Source organism: Sinocyclocheilus grahami, unplaced genomic scaffold, assembly GCF_001515645.1.
Source record: "Sinocyclocheilus grahami isolate Dianchi unplaced genomic scaffold, SAMN03320097.WGS_v1.1 scaffold745.1, whole genome shotgun sequence".
Taxonomy (NCBI): Eukaryota; Metazoa; Chordata; class Actinopteri; order Cypriniformes; family Cyprinidae; genus Sinocyclocheilus; species Sinocyclocheilus grahami.
Genome location: NW_015505924.1, coordinates 168,881 through 192,115, shown reverse-complemented (window position 1 = coordinate 192,115; position 23,235 = coordinate 168,881). Strand labels below are relative to the sequence as shown.

The window sequence follows — 23,235 nt, the reverse complement described above, 5'->3', positions numbered from 1 at the left end:
CACACTCTCTCACACACACTCTCACACAATCACACACACACACTCACACTCTCACTCACACTCTCTCTTTCTCACACTCTCTCTTTCTCACACACACACACACACGGTCCTATCCTAACAAACCATACATCAATGGAAAGCTTATTTATTCAGTTTTCAGATGATGTATAAATCTCAGTTTCATAAAATTGACCCTTATGACTGGTTTTGTGGTCCGGGGTCACATATAGATAACATAGATGAAAACAGATAAAATGACGTAATTTCAAGTTGCATGTAAACATTAGTAAATAGGTAAACATTAGATCTGATCTGCAGTTGTAAATATGGGACTAAAAGATGAAAATACACTCACGTCATCTTCCTCATCAGTCATATCATCATCCTCATCATCATCATCATCGTCAGCGGTGCTGTGCTTGTATCCAGGCGGCAGCGGTGGCCCGACCACATCATCATCATCATCTTCCTCATCATCCTCATCCTCATCATCATCCGTCTGAACGCCGAGCGCAGGAGGAAGTGGAGGACCGATGACATCAGAGTCCTGCTTCCTGTTCACACAAACACATGATGACGGAACAAGTCGATTTCTCTTAAGAACTGGCATGAAAAAGCTACGGATTATCTTTGTGATATACTAGATCCACAAGGGAATGTTTACTCTTACTGTGATTTCATGTTTCAACACATTTCCCTGTGCTTCATAAGGAATTTCTTACAATGGCTAAAGCTATACTAAATGCTCGTTCACTTAATGAAATAGTGATTGTTAAAAGGGAGCAGAATTGTTTGGATGAAGACACGTGTATTTACGACCCAAAATGTAGTAATAAAATGATAAGAAATGTGTTTCAGTTCAGGAAAATAATTACTCCGAGGGGATTTATAAAATAAGATTAATTGGAAAAAAGCATGGCTCTTACTTTATAAATTCTGTCCCCAACAAAGTAAAAGAATTACATTTAAAAATTGTGCATAATATATACCCCACTAATGAGATTAAATCCAAATCTGCTAATCCTCATTTGAATTGTAATTTCTGTATTGAGTCTATTGATCATCTTTTTTTCCAAACGCCAATTTTTCAATAATATGCCAATTTAGACATGGATTTATTTTTCTCATCGTAAACATAACAGAATATATAGGAAATGTATTTATTTTATCGGGAAAATATTATATTCACAAATGTACATTTTCTTTAAAGTTACCCAAATTACATAATTTTCTTTGCGACTTTAACTACTTAATTATAACACTAAAAAATATCAACACTAAAAAAGAGTGTCAAAGTTGTGAAACTGTATTAGGATCTGCTGAATGCACAGTAATTCTCTATACTTTTTGTTTTATGTATTTACATTTAGACATTTAGTAGACATCAGTATAAATGAGGACAAAGCAATCAAAATCAACAAAAGAGCAATGATACACAAGTGCTATAACAAGACTCAGTTAGCTTAACGCAGTCAACACAACCGCATAGCCGCTCTTTAGTGTAGATGCATGCTGAGTTTATCAGACGATGCTGTGATTATAAATGAGAGTGACTCCTGGTTAACATGTATTAAAAGGGGTTGTTTAGTCACTATTTAGTGTGGTATTTTCTGACAATATTCACTCATCATGACAGTAAAATAGGGCATTCTAAGTCAATATACTGCAGTATTTCCTCTCAATCAGTAGAAGATATGGTTAACACCTGGTCATGCATGAAAAAAAAATACCGTCATGTACCATGAAACTGGTATAATTTAGAAAAATACCGTGATATAAATGTTTGGTCATACCACCCAGCACTAGTATAAATCTCAATTTCAAAAAATGGACCCTTATGACTGGTTTTGTGCTCCAGGTCACAACCGTATAATAAATAAAAAGAAAACAAATAGATAGAATACAAAAAGAATAGAGAAGCTAGTGTTAGTTTTTTTTTTAAAGAAGACAAGCAGCTAGTAAACGAATAGAGTGCAAGTCTAAGAGGGGCAAGTTTTTTTTAAAGAACAGAATTAGAACACAAAGTGCCAGATTGATTTAATCTTTTTTTTCTTTATTGCCTTCCTATATTATTTTTGCATTCATACGGTCATCCAATGTTGTATTCACAGACTGTAAAAAAAACTTGGCGTAGTGTCCGTGACGTCACTTGTAGGTTTCCGAAGAGCGTTTTTGAAGCCTAAAGTAGGCGGAGCCGGCCTTCGCCATCTTGGCAGAGCGTCACCACGCGTCACTCCCGGATAATTAAAGATGGGCAAAGAGGCGGGAGCTAGTTGCTGAAGCCACACCCACCTAGCGCGTCAGCAGTGTCAGGAGCGGCAATCCACCTGTCACTCAAGTGGCAACGCCCTTAATTATGCAGAACTTTAAGGCTTAATATAATTTAAACGGATGAGTTATAAAAAAATTCACCCCCCTCACAGTTGTCATGAAGGGCAAAATTAGCTATATAGACCAAAAGCACTTTTTGAACCAGGCTGTAAACACATTTATTTCTGTTGTAAAGTTGGGCGTTTTAACATGGGGAGTCTATGGGACTGAGTCTCTTTTGCAGCCAGCCTCTAGCGGCCAGTCGATGAATTACAGTTTAAGTCACTTCCATGTTGGCTTCACGAGAGAGAGCGGGAGGTTGCCGCTTGGTTGTATTTAATTAGGGATGCACCGATACCGATACTGGTCTCCTGTACTCGCACTCGTACTCGTTAAAATGCCCCGATACCAAACGCCGATTATGTAATATAAATCTCTGGTGTCCCCAGAATGTGTCTGTGAAGTTTCAGCTCAAAATACCCCACAGATCATTTATTATATCATTTTGAAAATGCCCATTTTGAGTGGAAGCAGAAACATGCTGTTTTTCGTGCCTGTCTCTTTAAATTAGGGATGCACCGATACTGATATCACAACATGTGATATGTGCCATATTCAGACAAAGAAACACTGACAGCAGAACAACAGACAGCAGAAAGGAGTTAAGGATGTCTACTACGAAGTATATGTATGCAATGAATATAATGTTAAACATTCAGTATTAACGCCTGTATTGCTGATGTGCGTGAGCTGATAAACAAAGCGGCTGAGTGGATTGAGCGTGCAGCGGCGCAGATGCGCGAGCTTGTCGAGTGAATATATCTTTCCCACAGACATCACTGGAAAGTTTGTAATTCGGTCGGTATGTCAAAAACAAGAGAGAGCGGGAGGTTGCCGCTTGGTTGTATTTAATTAGGGATGCACCGATACCGATACTGGTCTCCTGTACTCGCACTCGTACTCGTTAAAATGCCCCGATACCAAACGCCGATACCACACAGCATGTGATAAGCGCCATATTCAGACAAAGAAACACTGACAGCAGAACAACAGACAGCAGAAAGGAGTTAAGGATGTCTACTACGAAGTATATGTATGCAATGAATATAATGTTAAACATTCAGTATTAACGCCTGTATTGCTGATGTGCGTGAGCTGATAAACAAAGCGGCTGAGTGGATTGAGCGTGCAGCGGCGCAGATGCGCGAGCTTGTCGAGTGAATATATCTTTCCCACAGACATCACTGGAAAGTTTGTAATTCGGTCGGTATGTCAAAAACAAGTAAAACAATGCACAAGTTACTTAACGGGAGAGAGAGAGCGAGAGAGAGAGAGAGAGCGTGCGCGCACTTCTGTTGTGTGATCTTTGATGTTCACTCACTTAGCGCACGCATCATTTGGATTAAAACGAAATCGTAAAAATAAAACCATTCATAGGGGCATTCACTATAAACATAATTTATTTTTAACCTTTGTGGCGAAAGTGAATCTAGCAGCTTGTGTGAAATGCGCTAGGCTGTACTACTGTCCTCTCATTCTGCATCAGTACAAATATCTGCACGCGTTGCGTGTGTTTTGCTTGCTTGAGTGTTTCAGCATTATATGAGTGGCTTTGGAATATAAATCGCAGCACGTTTCAGATGAAAAAACGCGACTTCTATTTCTGAAAATATCACAGTTAGGAGATTTATAACGAGTGGTTGTCTGCATTATTACAACAAAGCGCGTGATTACAGTACTTAAAGATCCAAGATGGCCAGGACATTTACAACACCCGTCTCACCCGCAAAGCCCTCTGCATTGCAGGTGATCCCACCCACCCGACACACAGCTTCTTCAGTCTGCTGCCATCAGGGAGGAGACTGCGGAGTCTCCAGGCCAGGACCAGCAGACTGAAGGACAGCTTCATCCATAAGGCTGTCAGGAAGCTGAACTTCCTCCCGACCTTGCCCCCCCTCCCCTCTTTTGCCCCACGCACCTCTGAACTCTGACGGACTCTCCCACTCCCCCCTTCCTAATACACACACACACACACACACTGTCACTTTAATCAATCAGTTTGAATAAGCTCTTTTGCACTACAAATCATTGTTTTTTGCACTACAATCATTATATCTGCACTGTTGTTTACTTTACTGGTTTGCACTCTATCTGCCATATGCCTTGTGCTTTATATATATATATTTTTTTACATTTGACCTTATTTGTATATTTGTATAGTTGTATTTTGTATTTTGTATATAATCTGTACCTATCTGTATTTCTGTTATCTGTATGCACCAAGGGTCTGAGAGTAATGCAATTACTGGGTGCAGCTCTAATGCTGTTAAATTAAAGATGATGTACCATAGAGCAAAACAATGAACAGTGAAAGTAACAAAAACTTAATTAAGCATAATTAAGTGTGAAAATAACCGAAGGATATACAATCAAACCAAAAATTATTCAGAGACCAGATATCATTTTTTATATTGTTTTACTAGTTGGGTGCAGGACACTATAGTTCATTTATGTAAGTGAGGATAGCAAAATAAACTAAACTGTGATATATTATACCCAAAAATTCTTCATACAGTGGACTACCAGTAAAACTGATACACATTTGGGACCAAAAATTATTCAGACCGAGTCTGGGAAAAAATTTAAGCTGAGGTTTTCATGAACCTGGTTGACAGCATGCCCAGGAGACTATATGCTGTCATTAAGACTAAAGTATTGATAGTTGTGTAAATATTGACAGCTGTCTGAATAATTTTTGGTTTATTGTAATCTATTACATACCTTTCTATCAAAGTTATCTAACATTATCAAGCTGAATTTGTTCTGACCGAATTGAGTTCTTGTCATATTTTATTACTATTTTCTAAACTATAGTGAATAAACTGTGATAATGTGAGAAATGTTGAAGGTGTCTGAATAAATTTGGTTTGATTTGTATCTATTGGATAAATGAAGCTAACCAACTAACATTATACATACTCTTTTGGTTTCTCTACCCAATATTTAAAACATTTACAAATGCAATAAAAATATCGGTATCGGTATCGACAAGTACCAAAAATAAAAGTAGCGGTATCGGGCGAGTACTGGACAAAGTGGTATCGGTGCATCCCTATATTTAATTGTTGATGTTTATTGTTTACGCTTGCAACAGAAACAGATGACGACGGATCTCGTGACTGTACCTGGACGCTGATGCTGACGGCTCGCCGCTGCTGGCCTCGGCGTCCTGTTTCTCGCGCTCCTCTGTGACAGCAACACTCAAAGTCAACAGAATTCTTCAAACTGACTGACAGACTAGAGGTGAGATAATAGAGTAATGACCTAAGACACGCTGGCTCCTCTCGATGGCCGTCCTCCTCGTCTGCTCAAACATGGCCTCCAGGTCAAAGGTTCGAGCTTTCTTCCCTGAGCACGAAACAAACAGGATTCAAACTCAACATGTGACGCTGAAAACACACACAGTTAACCGCTTGTGCTGCAGAAACACTCACCAAACCCAGAGAAGCCCATGACAGAAGAGACGTCTGCATCGCTACTGGAGTCCCCTGCGATCAGACCAAACATTCAATATCAGCAGCAGTATTACTACGAGAAGCTATAATAATAATACAATTAATCATGATAAATAATCATATTTTAAAGGGAGATTAGAATCTAATTTTCAAAATACCTGCTATTGAAATTATTACAGATTTTCTGTTATTATTTCCATTATTATTACATAATGAATAATAATAAATAATACAAAAATAAATAAAAATTATATTTTAAAGGGAAATTAGAATTTAATTTTCAAAATATCTGGTATTGAAATTACATATTTCTGTTATTTCCTTTATTATTATTATTATTATTACATAATGAATAATAATAAATAATACAAAAATAAATAAAAATTATATTTTAAAGGGAAATTAGAATTTAATTTTCAAAATATCTGGTATTGAAATTACATATTTCTGTTATTTCCTTTATTATTATTATTATTATTACATAATGAATAATAATAATAAATAAAATAAAAATATATATATATTTTAAAGGGAAATTAAAATAAAAAAAATTTAAATAGCTGGTATTGAAATTATTACAGAAGTTCTGTTATTATTTCCATTATTATTACATAATGAATAATAATAAATAATACAAAAATAAATAAAAATTATATTTTAAAGGGAAATTAGAATTTAATTTTCAAAATAGCTGGTATTGAAATTATTACAGATTTTGTTATTATTTCCAATATTATTATTACATAATGAATAATAATAAAAAGGGGGGGGGGCTTTAATAAAATAAAAATGTTTGGGGGAAAATAATCTAGAGGCAAAATAAGTTTAATTCTAGAATTCATATTATTCGATCACAATTTCTATGAATTACTTTCACACGAAGTTCTGCGGCGCTACAGCGATGACAGGAAGCGGAAATACTATAGTACACCTTTGATATATATTTCATACCACAATCATAATAATCTGCAGTGTTATGAAAGATCCAGAGCACGTGGTGCAACGTACTGCACTCATAAAGCAGAAGGGCCTCTGAGAGCCAAAACACGGGGCCAGTTAGGTCACTATGAAGCCAAAAATAAGCCCATTCTCGGTTAATATTGAAGAATCAGCAGAATCACATGTGCATGAGTCTGTGGTTATTATTATTATAATAACAGCCGCGGCGCCTGGGACGGACTTCATTAAAGCCCCGAGGCTTTCAGCAAGTCGCTGCCCTGCGCTTTGAACACCTACACGACAGAAACACCCCACGACTGACAAACTAAACTCACAAACTCACCAGAATCACTCCCGCGATCAGCCATCACAACAACAACACACACTTCCGGGACTCCACTTCCGGGAGTCAAAATAAAAGTCCCTCCTAAGCGACGTCATCGCGACCTACAATACTCTCACGTCCTTTTTTTTTGTAAATAAAACACAGTAAATATCTTCTAAATATTTACTGTATGTGTGTGTGCTTATATATACATAATAAATATACACAGTGCACATATATTATGTAAACAAAAACGTTTATTTTGCATGCGATTACTCGTTTGAAAGCACTAATAATAATTGTAATAAGAATAATTATAAATATTATTGTTAATGTTTAATATTGCTGAAATATTTTATTATTATTAGTGTTTACTTGTTTCCTCACAAAACCTCACGAATCAAGAACATGCTGTAATATGATTTATTACAGCAACATTTATATTTTATTTTAAATTTTTTATTTAAAAATGTTTATTGTTGTCATTACTAATATTAACGCGTACTTATTTTATAATAATTAGTATCACCATTATTGTTATTATTAAAAATGTTCTCTCAATTATTATTTACAGTGTGTATTATAAATTTATTATTATCTAAAAAAAAAAAAAAAGCTATTATATTTTTTTATAATTATGCTTTACATTTTTAAGAATATTTAGATCATGGAAATTAAGTATCAAGATATTAGATACCTTAAAAAACCCGAATAAATAGTAGAATACAAGAAAAATGCACAAAGACGTTGTATGGAGATTGTTCCCTGACCTTCTGTTCTCTGTAAAGTAAGGCTGCACACTATTGCTGAGAAACACAATCCCTCAGCAGACAGATGTGCGTATGCACAAACACCCCTAAACAAGACCACATCTGCAGATGAAGCTTTGTTTGTAGAAGCATTTATTAAATGTGAACGAGCAGCTCATGACTGCACCGCGTCATGTACGAGAAGCTGCAAAAGACACCGGCGCGAGTGAATTTATAACAGCTAGCTCCGCTTCACGTCGTGTCTAACAACGCCACTTAGCGGTTACAAACTCACTGTAAACCACGGCTCCACGGGGGTTATTGCTTCATTTACTCATACACAATAATTAATCATTATAAAATTAAAGTAAAAATTAATAATTGTATTAGAAACGCTACTACTAATATGCTATTTCTGTATGGAGGACCAAACCTGCAGAAATTAAAAATGAATAAATGAATGAATGAATGAATGAATGAATGAATGAATGAATAAATACACATTTTAATTAAGAAATAGATAAATAGATAAATACATGTGATAATAGGATAATAAATAAATGAATAAACGACTTGATAAAATAAATATGATTCATTTTTAATAAAATTCTTTTTTTTTAAATTTTTTCCCCCTTAATTTATCATTTTCTGCTTTTCTTTTTAATTTATTTTATTCTTTTATTTATTTATTTTCCCATTTATTTTATATTTATTTATTTATGGATTCATTTATTTTTATATTTATTTATTCCAATATGTATTTATTTCTTACCTTTATTTATTTAAATTTTTTATTTTTTTTATTTTCATATTTATTCTAACATTTCTTTGTCATGTATGATAATTAGGTGGGTTGGTCTTGCTTACCATTGGTTCATCGTTGATTAAAGCGCTTGCTCGATTACTCTGGCTTTGTGGGACGTCCATCGTACTTGCTTCTGATAAGCACAGTTGAAACGTATCTCTCAATGGGTCAAACTGCTGGAAACATTGCAAAGTTGTTTGGTGTCTGTGAAAGAACTATCCGGAATAGGATGGAGCAACATGGTTTAAGGTAAGCAGCAGCTCCTAGTAGCCTAGCCTTATAACCTACTTAGCTTTCACATTAGTGTTTATATTTGTGTTGTGTGGCTGATAATGGGTTTATTTTATTCTCATAGAGTAAGCGACCTGTTTTCAACTCTGGAGGACGCTGAACTGGATGCTTTGGTAGAAGATGTACTAAAGCGTCACCCAAATGCCGGATATAAAATGATGGTTGGACATATCGGTGCACAGGGCTTTCGAGTACAGAGTAAGGCGGGTTTTGTACTTTGACATATTAGCATCCCTGGGTAAAAAGCATGTAAAAGTATATTTATTATGTATATATAAATACACACCCATGCATGTATATATTTAAGAAAAATTTGTTACATTTATATATTAAATATATTTATATATAATATAAATTATATGAATATAAATATATACATGTAAATATTTTCTAAATATATACTGTATGTGTGTGTGTGTATTAATATATACATAATAAATATACAGTACACACACATATATTATGTAAATGAAAACTTTTTTGAATGCAATTAATCGTGATTAATCGTTTGACAGCACTAATATATATATACATATATATAGACTTATTAATTAAATTCGTCAACGTCAAGTTAAACCAAATTAAAATGAAAAATGCTGCCTCAGCAACTAGCTGAAATTAAATAAGTTTTTTAATATATTTTATTTTTAAGTTAAAAATTATTTCAAGTACCCAGTTTTTTATGCTTTTAGTTTCAGTTTTAGTCATCTATAATAACCCTGGTTTCACTAAGACAAACTCCTTGTGTGCGTGTAAGCACACTTGGTAATAAATCTCATTCAGATTCTGATATTTTTACAAAAACATGTCCAAACTGTCCTTACTCTGATGAACGGTCTTCGTGTCTTGTCTGGACTTCGGGTCGGACAGCATCCCGCGGCGAGTCACCCTGGACAACCGATCGGCTGGAAGAGCGCTGGCTGAAACACAGCAACGAGGGATTGAAACCATACTCAAATGATCAACATCTGTGAGCCGTGCTGGCAGAATGAGTGTGAATGCACACGGTCTAATTTTGAGCTACAGGCAAAAGAAGTGAAAAATGTCAGTTTTGGTCTAATTTGAGGTTTTCACAAAAATTAGTTAATCAAGCCCTCTTCTAGCGATCCCAATGCTCTAAACAGTAATTAAACATCTGAAATTATCTTTATTTGTACGTTTTCTGAGAGGAGTACCTTTTTCTCCACTCGCTTCTGCTTCTCATCACAAGTTATAGCTCTATTAGGGCTGTCAAAAATAAAATTTCGAATATTCGTCAAATGTTTAAAAAAAAATCCACGTTTTTGCATCAGCCGTCAGGCAGCCTTATCAGTGGCACACGAAATGCGACGACGATGTAAGTGTCATTGCATTTTAATGCTTTTGTACGCCTATCCAGTTGAACCCACTAGATGCGGCACTGCTACGTTGTTCATTCAATATATTGCGGAAAACGAGAGCATCAGTGTGGCGAAGATGTTGTTTACGGCGAAACTGTTCACACAGAATGGATATTTATCACATTTTCCAGAGGGACATCTATCAGCGTTGCACTCGCGTCTCGCACAAGAGATACGCATGTTTAGAAAGCCATAAAATTAATGCAAGTTCAACTTTTAAAAAACATGTCTCGAGACACTTTGGTGTTTTCCCCATCCCACTGCATCTCATGTTTTTAAAATATATATATATATATATATATATATATGTAATTTTTTTCAATTTTTATTTGTTTGTTTTACATAATATTTCTATCTAAATTTAGTTGTCATGTTTATTGTGTACATACACTATTTGTCTAGCTATATATTAGTGCTGTCAAACAATCGCATCCAAAATAAACGTTTCTGTTTACATAATATATGAGTGGGTACTGTGTATATTTATTATGTATATATAAATACACACCCATGCATGTATATATTTAAGAAAAATTTGTTACATTTATATATTAAATATATTTATATATAATATAAATTATATGAATATAAATATATACATGTAAATATTTTCTAAATATATACTGTATGTGTGTGTGTGTATTAATATATACATAATAAATATACAGTACACACACATATATTATGTAAATGAAAACTTTTTTGAATGCAATTAATCGTGATTAATCGTTTGACAGCACTAATATATATATACATATATATAGACTTATTAATTAAATTCGTCAACGTCAAGTTAAACCAAATTAAAATGAAAAATGCTGCCTCAGCAACTAGCTGAAATTAAATAAGTTTTTTAATATATTTTATTTTTAAGTTAAAAATTATTTCAAGTACCCAGTTTTTTATGCTTTTAGTTTCAGTTTTAGTCATCTATAATAACCCTGGTTTCACTAAGACAAACTCCTTGTGTGCGTGTAAGCACACTTGGTAATAAATCTCATTCAGATTCTGATATTTTTACAAAAACATGTCCAAACTGTCCTTACTCTGATGAACGGTCTTCGTGTCTTGTCTGGACTTCGGGTCGGACAGCATCCCGCGGCGAGTCACCCTGGACAACCGATCGGCTGGAAGAGCGCTGGCTGAAACACAGCAACGAGGGATTGAAACCATACTCAAATGATCAACATCTGTGAGCCGTGCTGGCAGAATGAGTGTGAATGCACACGGTCTAATTTTGAGCTACAGGCAAAAGAAGTGAAAAATGTCAGTTTTGGTCTAATTTGAGGTTTTTTAGTTAATCAATTAATCAAGCCCTCTTCTAGCGATCCCAATGCTCTAAACAGTAATTAAACATCTGAAATTATCTTTATTTTCTGAGAGGATGAGAGGAGTACCTTTTTCTCCACTCGCTTCTGCTTCTCATCACAAGTTATAGCTCTATTAGGGCTGTCAAAAATAAAATTTCGAATATTCGTCAAATGTTTAAAAAAAAATCCACGTTTTTGCATCAGCCGTCAGGCAGCCTTATCAGTGGCGCACGAAATGCGACGACGATGTAAGTGTCATTGCATTTTAATGCTTTTGTACGCCTATCCAGTTGAACCCACTAGATGCGGCACTGCTACGTTGTTCATTCAATATATTGCGGAAAACGAGAGCATCAGTGTGGCGAAGATGTTGTTTACGGCGAAACTGTTCACACAGAATGGATATTTATCACATTTTCTAGAGGGACATCTATCAGCGTTGCACTCGCGTCTCGCACAAGAGATACGCATGTTTAGAAAGCCATGTAAAATTAATGCAAGTTCAACTTTTAAAAAACATGTCTCGAGACTTTATGGTGGTTTCCCCATCCCACTGCATCTCATGTTTTTAAATGAAGAAAGTAGCCTACTCTTTGTCATTGGTTTTCGGTCCTTTGTATTAAACTATACATACATGCATGGTGCTGGTTTTTTTTCTAATTGTTTAAGCAACTTTATTAATTATATATGGTTTATAAACGTTATTTTAAACATTATGCACTTTTTTCCAAAGATAGTCGTGTTATTTTATTACGCTTTGAAAAAACTTGCATAATATTTTGCTCGATGCGTCCTCTTGTGGCCAAAAGTTTTTTTCCCCCTAACTGAAATTATGCCTTATATTTTGATATTTAAGTGGAAAATTCAAATTTAGTTTTTCAGTCATTTTGACAGCCCTAAGGTCTATTGTTGCAAAGTGTAGCATTGCAGCTTTGTGAATATTCATATCGAATTCTCGATGAGTCCCAACCAGAGAAATATGATTTTCAAACCCATGATGAAAACAAAACTATTGCGCTGACTGACATTTGCAAAGCTCTTCGAGAGAGTGCGATCTCCTTATAAAGTACATTATTGCTAACTATGTCTTGGCGAGATTCACACAAACATAATCTGTTATGTCTCACATGAACGTTTAGTGAATGTTTGGGGAAAAATCTGATGTGTGACATTATATTAGATCCATGCATTACAGTAGGTCTTAATATAGATCTGTCTCAATGTTAATCATACATTAATAGAAAAGACGGAATCACTCGCTGCTCTTGATTAATCTACTGTTTATTTGCATCTTTGTTCTTATTTTTAATAACAAAGATAAAAAAAATTGCTATATTGTGATTAATAATATTAGTAATGAACTGGAGGAACATATGCAACATTGCTCAGTGATTTTGCTTTGGAATCTTCAGTGGCCAAAAGTTTTTTTCCCCCTAACTGAAATTATGCCTTATATTTTGATATTTAAGTGGAAAATTCAAATTTAGTTTTTCAGTCATTTTGACAGCCCTAAGGTCTATTGTTGCAAAGTGTAGCATTGCAGCTTTGTGAATATTCATATCGAATTCTCGATGAGTCCCAACCAGAGAAATATGATTTTCAAACCCATGATGAAAACAAAACTATTGCGCTGACTGACATTTGCAAAGCTCTTCGAGAGTGTGCGATCTCCCTATAAAGTACATTATTGCTAACTATGTCTTGGCGAGATTCACACAAACATAATCTGTTATGTCTCACATGAACGTTTAGTGAATGTTTGGGGAAAAATCTGATGTGTGACATTATATTAGATCCATGCATTACAGTAGGTCTTAATATAGATCTGTCTCAATGTTAATCATACATTAATAGAAAAGACGGAATCACTCGCTGCTCTTGATTAATCTACTGTTTATTTGCATCTTTGTTCTTATTTTTAATAACAAAGATAAAAAAAATTGCTATATTGTGATTAATAATATTAGTAATGAACTGGAGGAACATATGCAACCTTGCTCAGTGATTTTGCTTTGGAATCTTCAGAAAATTTGACTTGATTTTTCTCCAAAATATGTAGCTCAGTCATTTTTTGTTGATTCCAACAAGTCATATATTATTTTGAAGGTATTTTAATGGAGAACATGGAAATAAATAGAACTCATTTGTGACCCTGCAGCACAAAAGCAGTGTTAAGTCGCTGGGGGATATTTGTAGCAATAGCCAACAATACATTGTATGTGTCAAAATTATAGATTTTTCTTTTATGCCAAAAATCATTAGGATATTAAGTAAAGATCATGTTCCTTGAAGATATTTTGTACATTTCCTACAGTAAATATATCAAAACTTAATGTTTGATTAGTAATATGCATTGCTAAGAACTTCATTTGGACAACTTTAAAGATGATTTTCTCAATATTTAGATTTTTTTGCACCCTCAGATTCCAGATTTTTTAAATATTGTTCTATCCTAACAAACCATACATCAATGGAAACCTTATTTATTCAGCTTTCAGATGATGCATAAATCTCAATTTAAAAAAATGGACCCTTATGACTGGTTTTGTGCTCTAGGGTCACATTTTTGAAAATGTGCTCGTTCCGACTCATTTTGCAAGCACGGGTCACATTTATACATGAAATAATGACACAAATATGAACCTGGTCTGTGCAAGCCGAGTCTGCCGCTCAAAGAGCCGTGTGTTTTCGCTGCAGACTTCCTCTGAAGCACGACGGTTTTCCCCAGAGAAGCCTGTGGTCCGCTCGGACTCCTGGGAATCTGCTTATTTTTCCCGGTGATCCTGAAACACAGCGCAGGACATTTAGCATGGATTTCTCCAAACAAAGCACTGGATCTGCATCAAAAACAACAACTGCAGCCTGCACAGAGGCGGCAGTCCCAGAATGCACCTGAGGCTCTGCTGTGGGTTTGTGGGAAGGTTGATGGGTGCGGTGAGCAGCTCCGAGATCAGACCGCAGGCGTCACGCGCTCTCTGTTCATGATGCTCCTGAAGAAGCAGCCTGAAACACACACGGATCACATGAAACATGCGTGAAAAGCAGTGTATGTTAGTTTAGCACACGCACTGTGAACACACAATCAGACCTGGCGCGCTCTTCTTTGGTTCTCCTGCTGGCTGCCAGATCTACAGAGGTTGGATTCTGCTGCGGGAATGAATTATTCAGAAGAATAAAGTTACTAACAGGCTTGAGTAAAACTAAAACTTCAAGCTTCACTTATAATGTGCATCCGTGTGGAAAAAGCTAGACAGATATTGTTTTTGATTGACCTTATTTGTTTTTATTAACAGACTGTTTTATGGATTGTGCTATGCAATTGTTTTATTAATGTACAATGTACCCTGTTAACTAAACAAATAAAATAAACATAAAATGATGTTTCACCAATAGTTTTTTAGTATAGAACTAAATCTTACCGACTCCAGACTTTTAAACAGTAGTTTATGTATTTATAAAAATGCAATTACTCATATAATCAATGTGGAAATAAATATGTGAGCCTGCAGCACAAAGTCGCTGGGGGATATTTGTAGCAATAGCCAACAATACATTGTATGGGTCACAATTATACATTTCTCTTTTATGCCAAAAATCATTAGGATATTAAGTAAAGATCATGTTCCATGAAGATATTTTGTAAATCTCCTGCCATAAATATATCAAAACTAAATGTTTGATTAGTAATATGCATTGCTAAGAACTTCATTTGGACAACTTTAAAGATGATTTTCTCAATTTTTAGATTTTTTTGCACCCTCAGATTCCAGATTTTCAAATAGTTGTATCTCGACCAAATATTGTCCTATCCTAACAAACCATACATCAATGGAAAGATTATTTATTCAGCTTTTAGATGATGTATAAATCTCAATTGAAAAAAATGTACCCTTATGACTGGTTTTGTGCTCCAGGGTCACATATTAGCAACTGTAAATACACGATTGAGAATCCTAATCTATAACCCAACACAAACAGGTTTTTCTCAACATGAAGAAAGACGAAAGAAGAAGAAAACTGATTCTGAGAATAATTACAATCAAAAGCAAACAGTTTGACAGAGGTTTGATCTGCAGCGTCTCACATGTTTAACTGGAGAGATGAAGGGTCTGCGCTCTCTCTCTCTCTTCTCTTCTCTCTGTTTTCTGTACTCTATCAGTCGTTCTCTCTGTTTCCTCCTCATCCACATCCTCAGATCCCTGCGCTCCTCCTCCATCATGGCTCCGCTCGGCTTGACCTCTGACCTGCCGCCCACCACACACACGCAGACCAATCAAATCAATCAATAAATATGTCATGCATCTCTCACTGACCTACTTAGCCAATCATAACAGATCGTTTAGATTCAGACCGTTCATCAGTCAGACTCTTTTATCCAAACAGGGTAAGTACAGGTGACTAAAACTATTAAAATCATTTTCACTGACTGAAATAAAATAAAACTTATACTTTATTTTATTTTATTAAAATTGAGATTTTTTTGTTAAAAAATAATTTTTATTTTTCCATTTTCTTTTAAATTTTAGTTAGCATTTTAATAATTTGTTGTGTGTGTGTGTGTGTGTGTGTGTGAGAGAGAGAGAGAGAGAGAGAGAGAGAGAGAGCGAGAGAGAGAGTGTGTGTATGTACTGTAAAATTATTACAGTATATTTTATTAATATTTTGAGTTAGGGTTTATTTTTCCATTGTCTTTTTAATTTTATTAAACATTTAATCCATTATCTGTGTGTTTTTTAAAGTCTATATAGTTTTTATGAATTTTTAAAATAACAATAAATTTAATACAATCACTACAGTACATTTTATTAATATTTTGAGTTAGGGTTTATTTGTCCATTTTCTTTTTAATTTTATTAAACCTTTTATTAATTAGCTGTGTATGTTTTTTTAAAGTCTATATAGTTTTTATGAATTTTTATTTCATTTTTAGTTTTAGTTATTTTAGGCTTTCAACCAAACAAAAATAACTAATACTAAAAATTAAACAATAAATTAATTAAAAAAAAATTTTTTAAACACACACACACACAAACAACAACAACAAATCAATAAAAAGTTAACTAAAATTAGAAAGAAAATGGAAAAATAAAAACTCATTCAAAATATTAATAAAATGGCAACTAACCAAAATAAAATAATTTTAAGTTTTGTATATTTTATTTTAGTTATTGGAAACATTTCTCATTTTGGTTACTAAAATAACTCAAACTTAAACAAAATTAATAAAAACCATATAAGAAAAACTACAAAACTAATAAAATGTTAACTAAAATTAAAAAGACAATGGAAAAATATAAACTTAATACAAAATATTAATAAAAAGTAGAATATCATACTAAATCAACATTGCATCTGAGCAAAAACTGCTCATGAATAACTCGACTATGACTGTTTTTGATGAAAGAAACGTTGACTAACACCAAAAGAGGGAATAATACGTGCTCTAACTACTACAAAGCTGTATTAGGTTGCTTTAACCATCCTAGTGAGCTCATTTGTGAAGCTGACCTGCTCAGATGAAGCGTTCCTGATCGGGACAGATCCAGCGCTGATGGGGATAAAGCACCATCCCTTATTAACTCACACAGAATGTCCTTCACGTCACTGAGGCCGCTGACACCGAGAGTCTCCTCCGCCGGCCTGACGAGAGAAAAACAGGATGAAATCCCGACGGAAAAATACAGAGAAATCACTGGCAAAGAGTCAAATACTACAGACTCACTTCACAGGATTCTCAAGCAAAGACTCTGTCAAATCTGCAGGAACAGAACCAGAGACACACACGGTGTGTGTGTGAGAGAGTGTGTGAGTGTGTGTGTGTGAGAGAGTGTGTGTGTGTGTGTGTGAGAGTGTGTGTGTGAGAGAGTGTGTGTGAGAGAGTGTGTGAGTGTGTGTGTGTGTGTGTGTGTGTGTGTGAGAGAGAGATACAGGTCACTCACCAGGATCAGTATCTCGCTCACGCTGCTCCAGTTTCACTGAAAACAAGCAGATCATGTTAAAGTGAGGACCTGAGGAACCTACAACACGACAGTAAGACTCGACAGACTATCAAGTCAAGTCACCTTTATTTATATAGCGCTTTTAACAATACAGATTGTGTCAAAGCAACTGAACAGCATTAATTAGGAAAATAGTGTGTCAATAATGCAAAATGACAATAGTAAACACTCATTTTTCAGTTAAAGACAGTTCATCATTGAATTCAGTGATGTCAACATCCAGCTCAGTTTATCTATCAGTGAAACTGGATTAATACACAAAGCCATGCAGTGAGCATACAATTCAGTTCAAATGTATTTATAAAGCACTTTAAAAACTGCACAAACATGCTGTGTGATTACAAGAAACATGTCGTTCACATGGCATTTTTTATTTCAATTAAATGAATGCACTATATATTAGTTGGATAATGTTTTTTTATTTAAACATTTTGTATTTTTAGGGGATTTTATGGTACTAAATTAATGGAATAGTTATGATCCACCGTCCTGTCAAACACTTTTTTGAGCATAAAAATTATATTTCCAACTTAAACTGTCATAAATCTTGAATGCTTTGGAGCGCAGACTTAAGCTTGGCCTCTTTTTTAAAGAAGACACTTGCCAGATTATTGCTGAAGTGAACAAAAGTTTAAGCTTATTATTATGAAGAATGCACAAAAATACTAATTAAAAATTTTTAATTTAAAAAGCCAGAAATCTAAAGTTGTGTTCCAAATTTGAGGTTGATATCTCAAAAAAATGAGCTTTCAGTAAAATTTTGTTCTGGCGCACTACCAAACGCTTCCCATTCGTTTCCAATGTGGTCATTTTTGACCATTCATGTCCATGATTTTTGTATGTGTGTTCACTTAGCAAGTGCCAAATCCCTTATCAAGTTTCATACCATTCCGGAGAATTATAAAAAAAAAAAAATTTATTTAAAAAAAAAAAAATTATTTACATGTTTACGTTACATTTTTTCAGATAAGACAAAAATGACCGAACAGCACCATTGGGCTAAAAAAACAATTAACAAAAAAACATTTACATTTAATTGAATCTACAGACGCAAGTAGATAAACTGCAAAAATAAAATCAGGCGAATGACATAAACTCTTCAGTAACATCCTTTAGAATATAGAGAGGAATAAAATTATTAGTCTGGTTTATACAAGTGCAACAGAAGTGGAGAAAAATCTCTTTAAAGATATGTACTGTATAGGGGTGTCACGATATACCGGTATTGACGATAACTGTGATATTCGAATCATGAAATATCGACATTGTGTTAATTTAGGGTGTGATGATATACTGGTATTGGCGATAACCATAATATTTCAAATGAACAGGACACTTATGAAAACAGGACTTGCAAATATAGCCAACTCCGGCACCAGTACCTGGTTGAGCTGCCAGGGGGCAGTATTGTGCATTAACGCTGACACCTGTCAAACAAGACGACGACGCAGCGCAGAAGAACCATGTTCAATATTATACAGACAGTAAAAGTTGCCATTATTTTACTAGTCATGGACTGGGAAATGTTACATTAAGCTGTTAACAGCGGTTTCTTGTGTTCATATGTTTAAATAAAGGGGTGATTCTTTTAACAAGTACCGCGTTTTCTTTACTCGTCTAATTTTTTTTTGGTTTCAGTTTTGAGGTAAACAACATTTTGAATGAACAACGCAGCAGCGCCGCATCTAGTGGGTTCAACTGGATAGGCTAAAAAAACGAATTAAAATGCAATGACACCTACATCGTCATCGCATCTCGTGTGCCACTGATAAGGAAGCTTGACGCACACCTAAAATGTGGAGTTTTATTTTAAATTCGACGAATATTCGAAATTCGATTTTTTTTTTGACAGCCCCATGTGTACTTTGCATGCTTTCTTTCCACTAGTCTGAAGCAGCACGTATGTGAGGAGAGATGATTATGTACCTGTCGGAGGAAAGCGCTCGTGATAGACTGAACTTCGGGTCAATGCAGAAGACGACAAAACCTCCTCATCTTCTCTCTCTGGGTCGGTCGTCGCTCCAAACCGATGCGGTGAAGGACAGTAGCTCCTCACTGTTCACACATTCAGCAGAACTGTTCAGCGGCCTTGTTTATTCTACTATACTTCTCTATATAAAGCTACTGAAGTCGTCTCACCTTCTTGTATGACTCTGAGAGAGCTGGACTGAGGTTTCTTCTCCATCGCTGAAGGACTCTGTGTCTCAATAGTGTTCACCAGCTGAAGCAGAGCACCGTCAGAGTTAGGGCTGCACGATTAATCGAATGCGACAGTCATGCGCATCTCGTCAGTAAAGCCGGTTCTGTGATCAGCAGTAAATCTCCATCGTGTGCTTTCAGATGGAGCAGCATTTACTACACAGAGCCGTAGTTCACTGACAAGCTACGCAAAAAAAAAGAATAGCAGACGATATAATCGTGTGATTACGAAATCGCAAAAAAACGACAATGAAACTGTTTGCGTAGCTTCTCAGTGAACTACGGCTCTGTGTAGTAAATGCTGCTCCATCAGAACGCACGTGAAAATACCACATTTAATAACATGTTTTTACTCCAAACTCACTTCATAACGTCAGTCGAGTGTTTGAAATAAATCCTTCTGTCAGATAATGTGGCTTCTTACACAGAATAATATTATTATATACTTTATCATATTAAACATTATAATAAGACGAACTCAGATAAACCATATATTGTTGTAGTCGTATGTTTATTAGTCACGTTGGATCAATGAAAGCAGTTAAATCTTGTTTATTCAGCAACCGCTATAGGCATTTCCCGGATTTCTTCTGCGCGAGAGCGACCTCTGGCCTTCGATTGGAGATTTACTACTGATCACAGAAAGATGCGCATGACAGTCGCAGCTTTTCACCGTGTCCTAACTATACACGACAAGATTCCAGCGACAATCAATTTGGGTGTCCACACCAAACGTGACAGAATCAATCAAATATCACAGCCAATCAGAAGCGTGTGTGGCGTAATCACACGATTATATCGTCTGCTATTCTTTTTTTTTGCGTAGCTTGTCAGTGAACTACGGCTCTGTGTAGTAAATGCTGCTCCATCAGAACGCACGTGAAAATACCACATTTAATAACATGTTTTTACTCCAAACTCACTTCATAACGTCAGTCGAGTGTTTGAAATAAATCCTTCTGTCAGATAATGTGGCTTCTTACACAGAATAATATTATTATATACTTTATCATATTAAACATTATAATAAGACGAACTCAGATAAACCATATATTGTTGTAGTCGTATGTTTATTAGTCACGTTGGATCCATGAAAGCAGTTAAATCTTGTTTATTCAGCAACCGCTATAGGCATTTCCCGGATTTCTTCTGCGCGAGAGCGACCTCTGGCCTTCGATTGGAGATTTACTACTGATCACAGAAAGATGCGCATGACAGTCGCAGCTTTTCACCGTGTCCTAACTATACACGACAAGATTCCAGCGACAATCAATTTGGGTGTCCACACCAAACGTGACAGAATCAATCAAATATCACAGCCAATCAGAAGCGTGTGTGGGCGGAGCCTCTCTGGAAGCGCACTGCACTCGCAACGAAATGGATAATTGGATAATACTCAGTAAATGTACATACTGAGTGACTGATACCATCTTTGACATGGAATAGACTCGGTTGGTTCGCAGTGAGTTCACAGTTTTAACGGACATCTTTGCTTTAATTTATTTTCAAGATCTGAGAACTGTTGTTGCTTTCAGTACGGCTATAAGGTCACGCAAAATTATATTTAAACTCATATTAGACACGTGAAATATCGACATTGTGTTAATTTAGGGTGTGATGATATACTGGTATTGGCGATAACCATAATATTTCAAATGAACAGGACACTTATGAAAACAGGACTTGCAAATATAGCCAACTCCGGCACCAGTACCTGGTTGAGCTGCCAGGGGGCAGTATTGTGCATTAACGCTGACACCTGTCAAACAAGACGACGACGCAGCGCAGAAGAACCATGTTCAATATTATACAGACAGTAAAAGTTGCCATTATTTTACTAGTCATGGACTGGGAAATGTTACATTAAGCTGTTAACAGCGGTTTCTTGTGTTCATATGTTTAAATAAAGGGGTGATTCTTTTAACAAGTACCGCGTTTTCTTTACTCGTCTAATTTTTTTTTGGTTTCAGTTTTGAGGTAAACAACATTTTGAATGAACAACGCAGCAGCGCCGCATCTAGTGGGTTCAACTGGATAGGCTAAAAAAACGAATTAAAATGCAATGACACCTACATCGTCATCGCATCTCGTGTGCCACTGATAAGGAAGCTTGACGCACACCTAAAATGTGGAGTTTTATTTTAAATTCGACGAATATTCGAAATTCGATTTTTTTTTTGACAGCCCCATGTGTACTTTGCATGCTTTCTTTCCACTAGTCTGAAGCAGCACGTATGTGAGGAGAGATGATTATGTACCTGTCGGAGGAAAGCGCTCGTGATAGACTGAACTTCGGGTCAATGCAGAAGACGACAAAACCTCCTCATCTTCTCTCTCTGGGTCGGTCGTCGCTCCAAACCGATGCGGTGAAGGACAGTAGCTCCTCACTGTTCACACATTCAGCAGAACTGTTCAGCGGCCTTGTTTATTCTACTATACTTCTCTATATAAAGCTACTGAAGTCGTCTCACCTTCTTGTATGACTCTGAGAGAGCTGGACTGAGGTTTCTTCTCCATCGCTGAAGGACTCTGTGTCTCAATAGTGTTCACCAGCTGAAGCAGAGCACCGTCAGAGTTAGGGCTGCACGATTAATCGAATGCGACAGTCATGCGCATCTCGTCAGTAAAGCCGGTTCTGTGATCAGCAGTAAATCTCCATCGTGTGCTTTCAGATGGAGCAGCATTTACTACACAGAGCCGTAGTTCACTGAGAAGCTACGCAAACAGTTTCATTGTCGTTTTTTTGCGATTTCGTAATCACACGATTATATCGTCTGCTATTCTTTTTTTTTGCGTAGCTTGTCAGTGAACTACGGCTCTGTGTAGTAAATGCTGCTCCATCAGAACGCACGTGAAAATACCACATTTAATAACATGTTTTTACTCCAAACTCACTTCATAACGTCAGTCGAGTGTTTGAAATAAATCCTTCTGTCAGATAATGTGGCTTCTTACACAGAATAATATTATTATATACTTTATCATATTAAACATTATAATAAGACGAACTCAGATAAACCATATATTGTTGTAGTCGTATGTTTATTAGTCACGTTGGATCCATGAAAGCAGTTAAATCTTGTTTATTCAGCAACCGCTATAGGCATTTCCCGGATTTCTTCTGCGCGAGAGCGACCTCTGGCCTTCGATTGGAGATTTACTACTGATCACAGAAAGATGCGCATGACAGTCGCAGCTTTTCACCGTGTCCTAACTATACACGACAAGATTCCAGCGACAATCAATTTGGGTGTCCACACCAAACGTGACAGAATCAATCAAATATCACAGCCAATCAGAAGCGTGTGTGGGCGGAGCCTCTCTGGAAGCGCACTGCACTCGCAACGAAATGGATAATTGGATAATACTCAGTAAATGTACATACTGAGTGACTGATACCATCTTTGACATGGA

The 23,235-nt window shown here is 35.8% G+C and overlaps 2 protein-coding genes across 3 annotated transcripts in view; both read right to left on the bottom strand.

Moving 5' to 3' along the window:
* Nucleotides 1-7,179, bottom strand: part of LOC107560824 (WD repeat-containing protein 70-like) — a 77,333-nt gene extending 70,154 nt beyond the window's left edge. The window contains exons 1-5 of the mRNA XM_016245092.1: nucleotides 7,108-7,179; nucleotides 5,805-5,858; nucleotides 5,635-5,718; nucleotides 5,496-5,556; nucleotides 356-554 (exon numbers count right to left, since the gene is read on the bottom strand). Of these exons, the coding sequence (XP_016100578.1) occupies nucleotides 356-554; nucleotides 5,496-5,556; nucleotides 5,635-5,718; nucleotides 5,805-5,858; nucleotides 7,108-7,132 (423 nt within the window). The 5' untranslated portion in view covers nucleotides 7,133-7,179. The remainder of the gene's footprint in view (nucleotides 1-355; nucleotides 555-5,495; nucleotides 5,557-5,634; nucleotides 5,719-5,804; nucleotides 5,859-7,107) is intronic.
* A 4,079-nt stretch (nucleotides 7,180-11,258) lies between these two features.
* The window catches only part of LOC107560830 (uncharacterized protein C5orf42-like), a 34,923-nt gene continuing 22,946 nt past the window's right edge, over nucleotides 11,259-23,235 (bottom strand). For both annotated transcript variants that reach the window (XM_016245098.1, XM_016245099.1), the window contains exons 20-29: nucleotides 22,293-22,374; nucleotides 22,080-22,208; nucleotides 17,563-17,598; nucleotides 17,346-17,379; nucleotides 17,132-17,263; nucleotides 15,708-15,867; nucleotides 14,712-14,770; nucleotides 14,516-14,626; nucleotides 14,267-14,406; nucleotides 11,259-11,455 (exon numbers count right to left, since the gene is read on the bottom strand). In XM_016245098.1, the coding sequence (XP_016100584.1) occupies nucleotides 11,331-11,455; nucleotides 14,267-14,406; nucleotides 14,516-14,626; nucleotides 14,712-14,770; nucleotides 15,708-15,867; nucleotides 17,132-17,263; nucleotides 17,346-17,379; nucleotides 17,563-17,598; nucleotides 22,080-22,208; nucleotides 22,293-22,374 (1,008 nt within the window). In that variant the 3' untranslated portion in view covers nucleotides 11,259-11,330. The remainder of the gene's footprint in view (nucleotides 11,456-14,266; nucleotides 14,407-14,515; nucleotides 14,627-14,711; nucleotides 14,771-15,707; nucleotides 15,868-17,131; nucleotides 17,264-17,345; nucleotides 17,380-17,562; nucleotides 17,599-22,079; nucleotides 22,209-22,292; nucleotides 22,375-23,235) is intronic.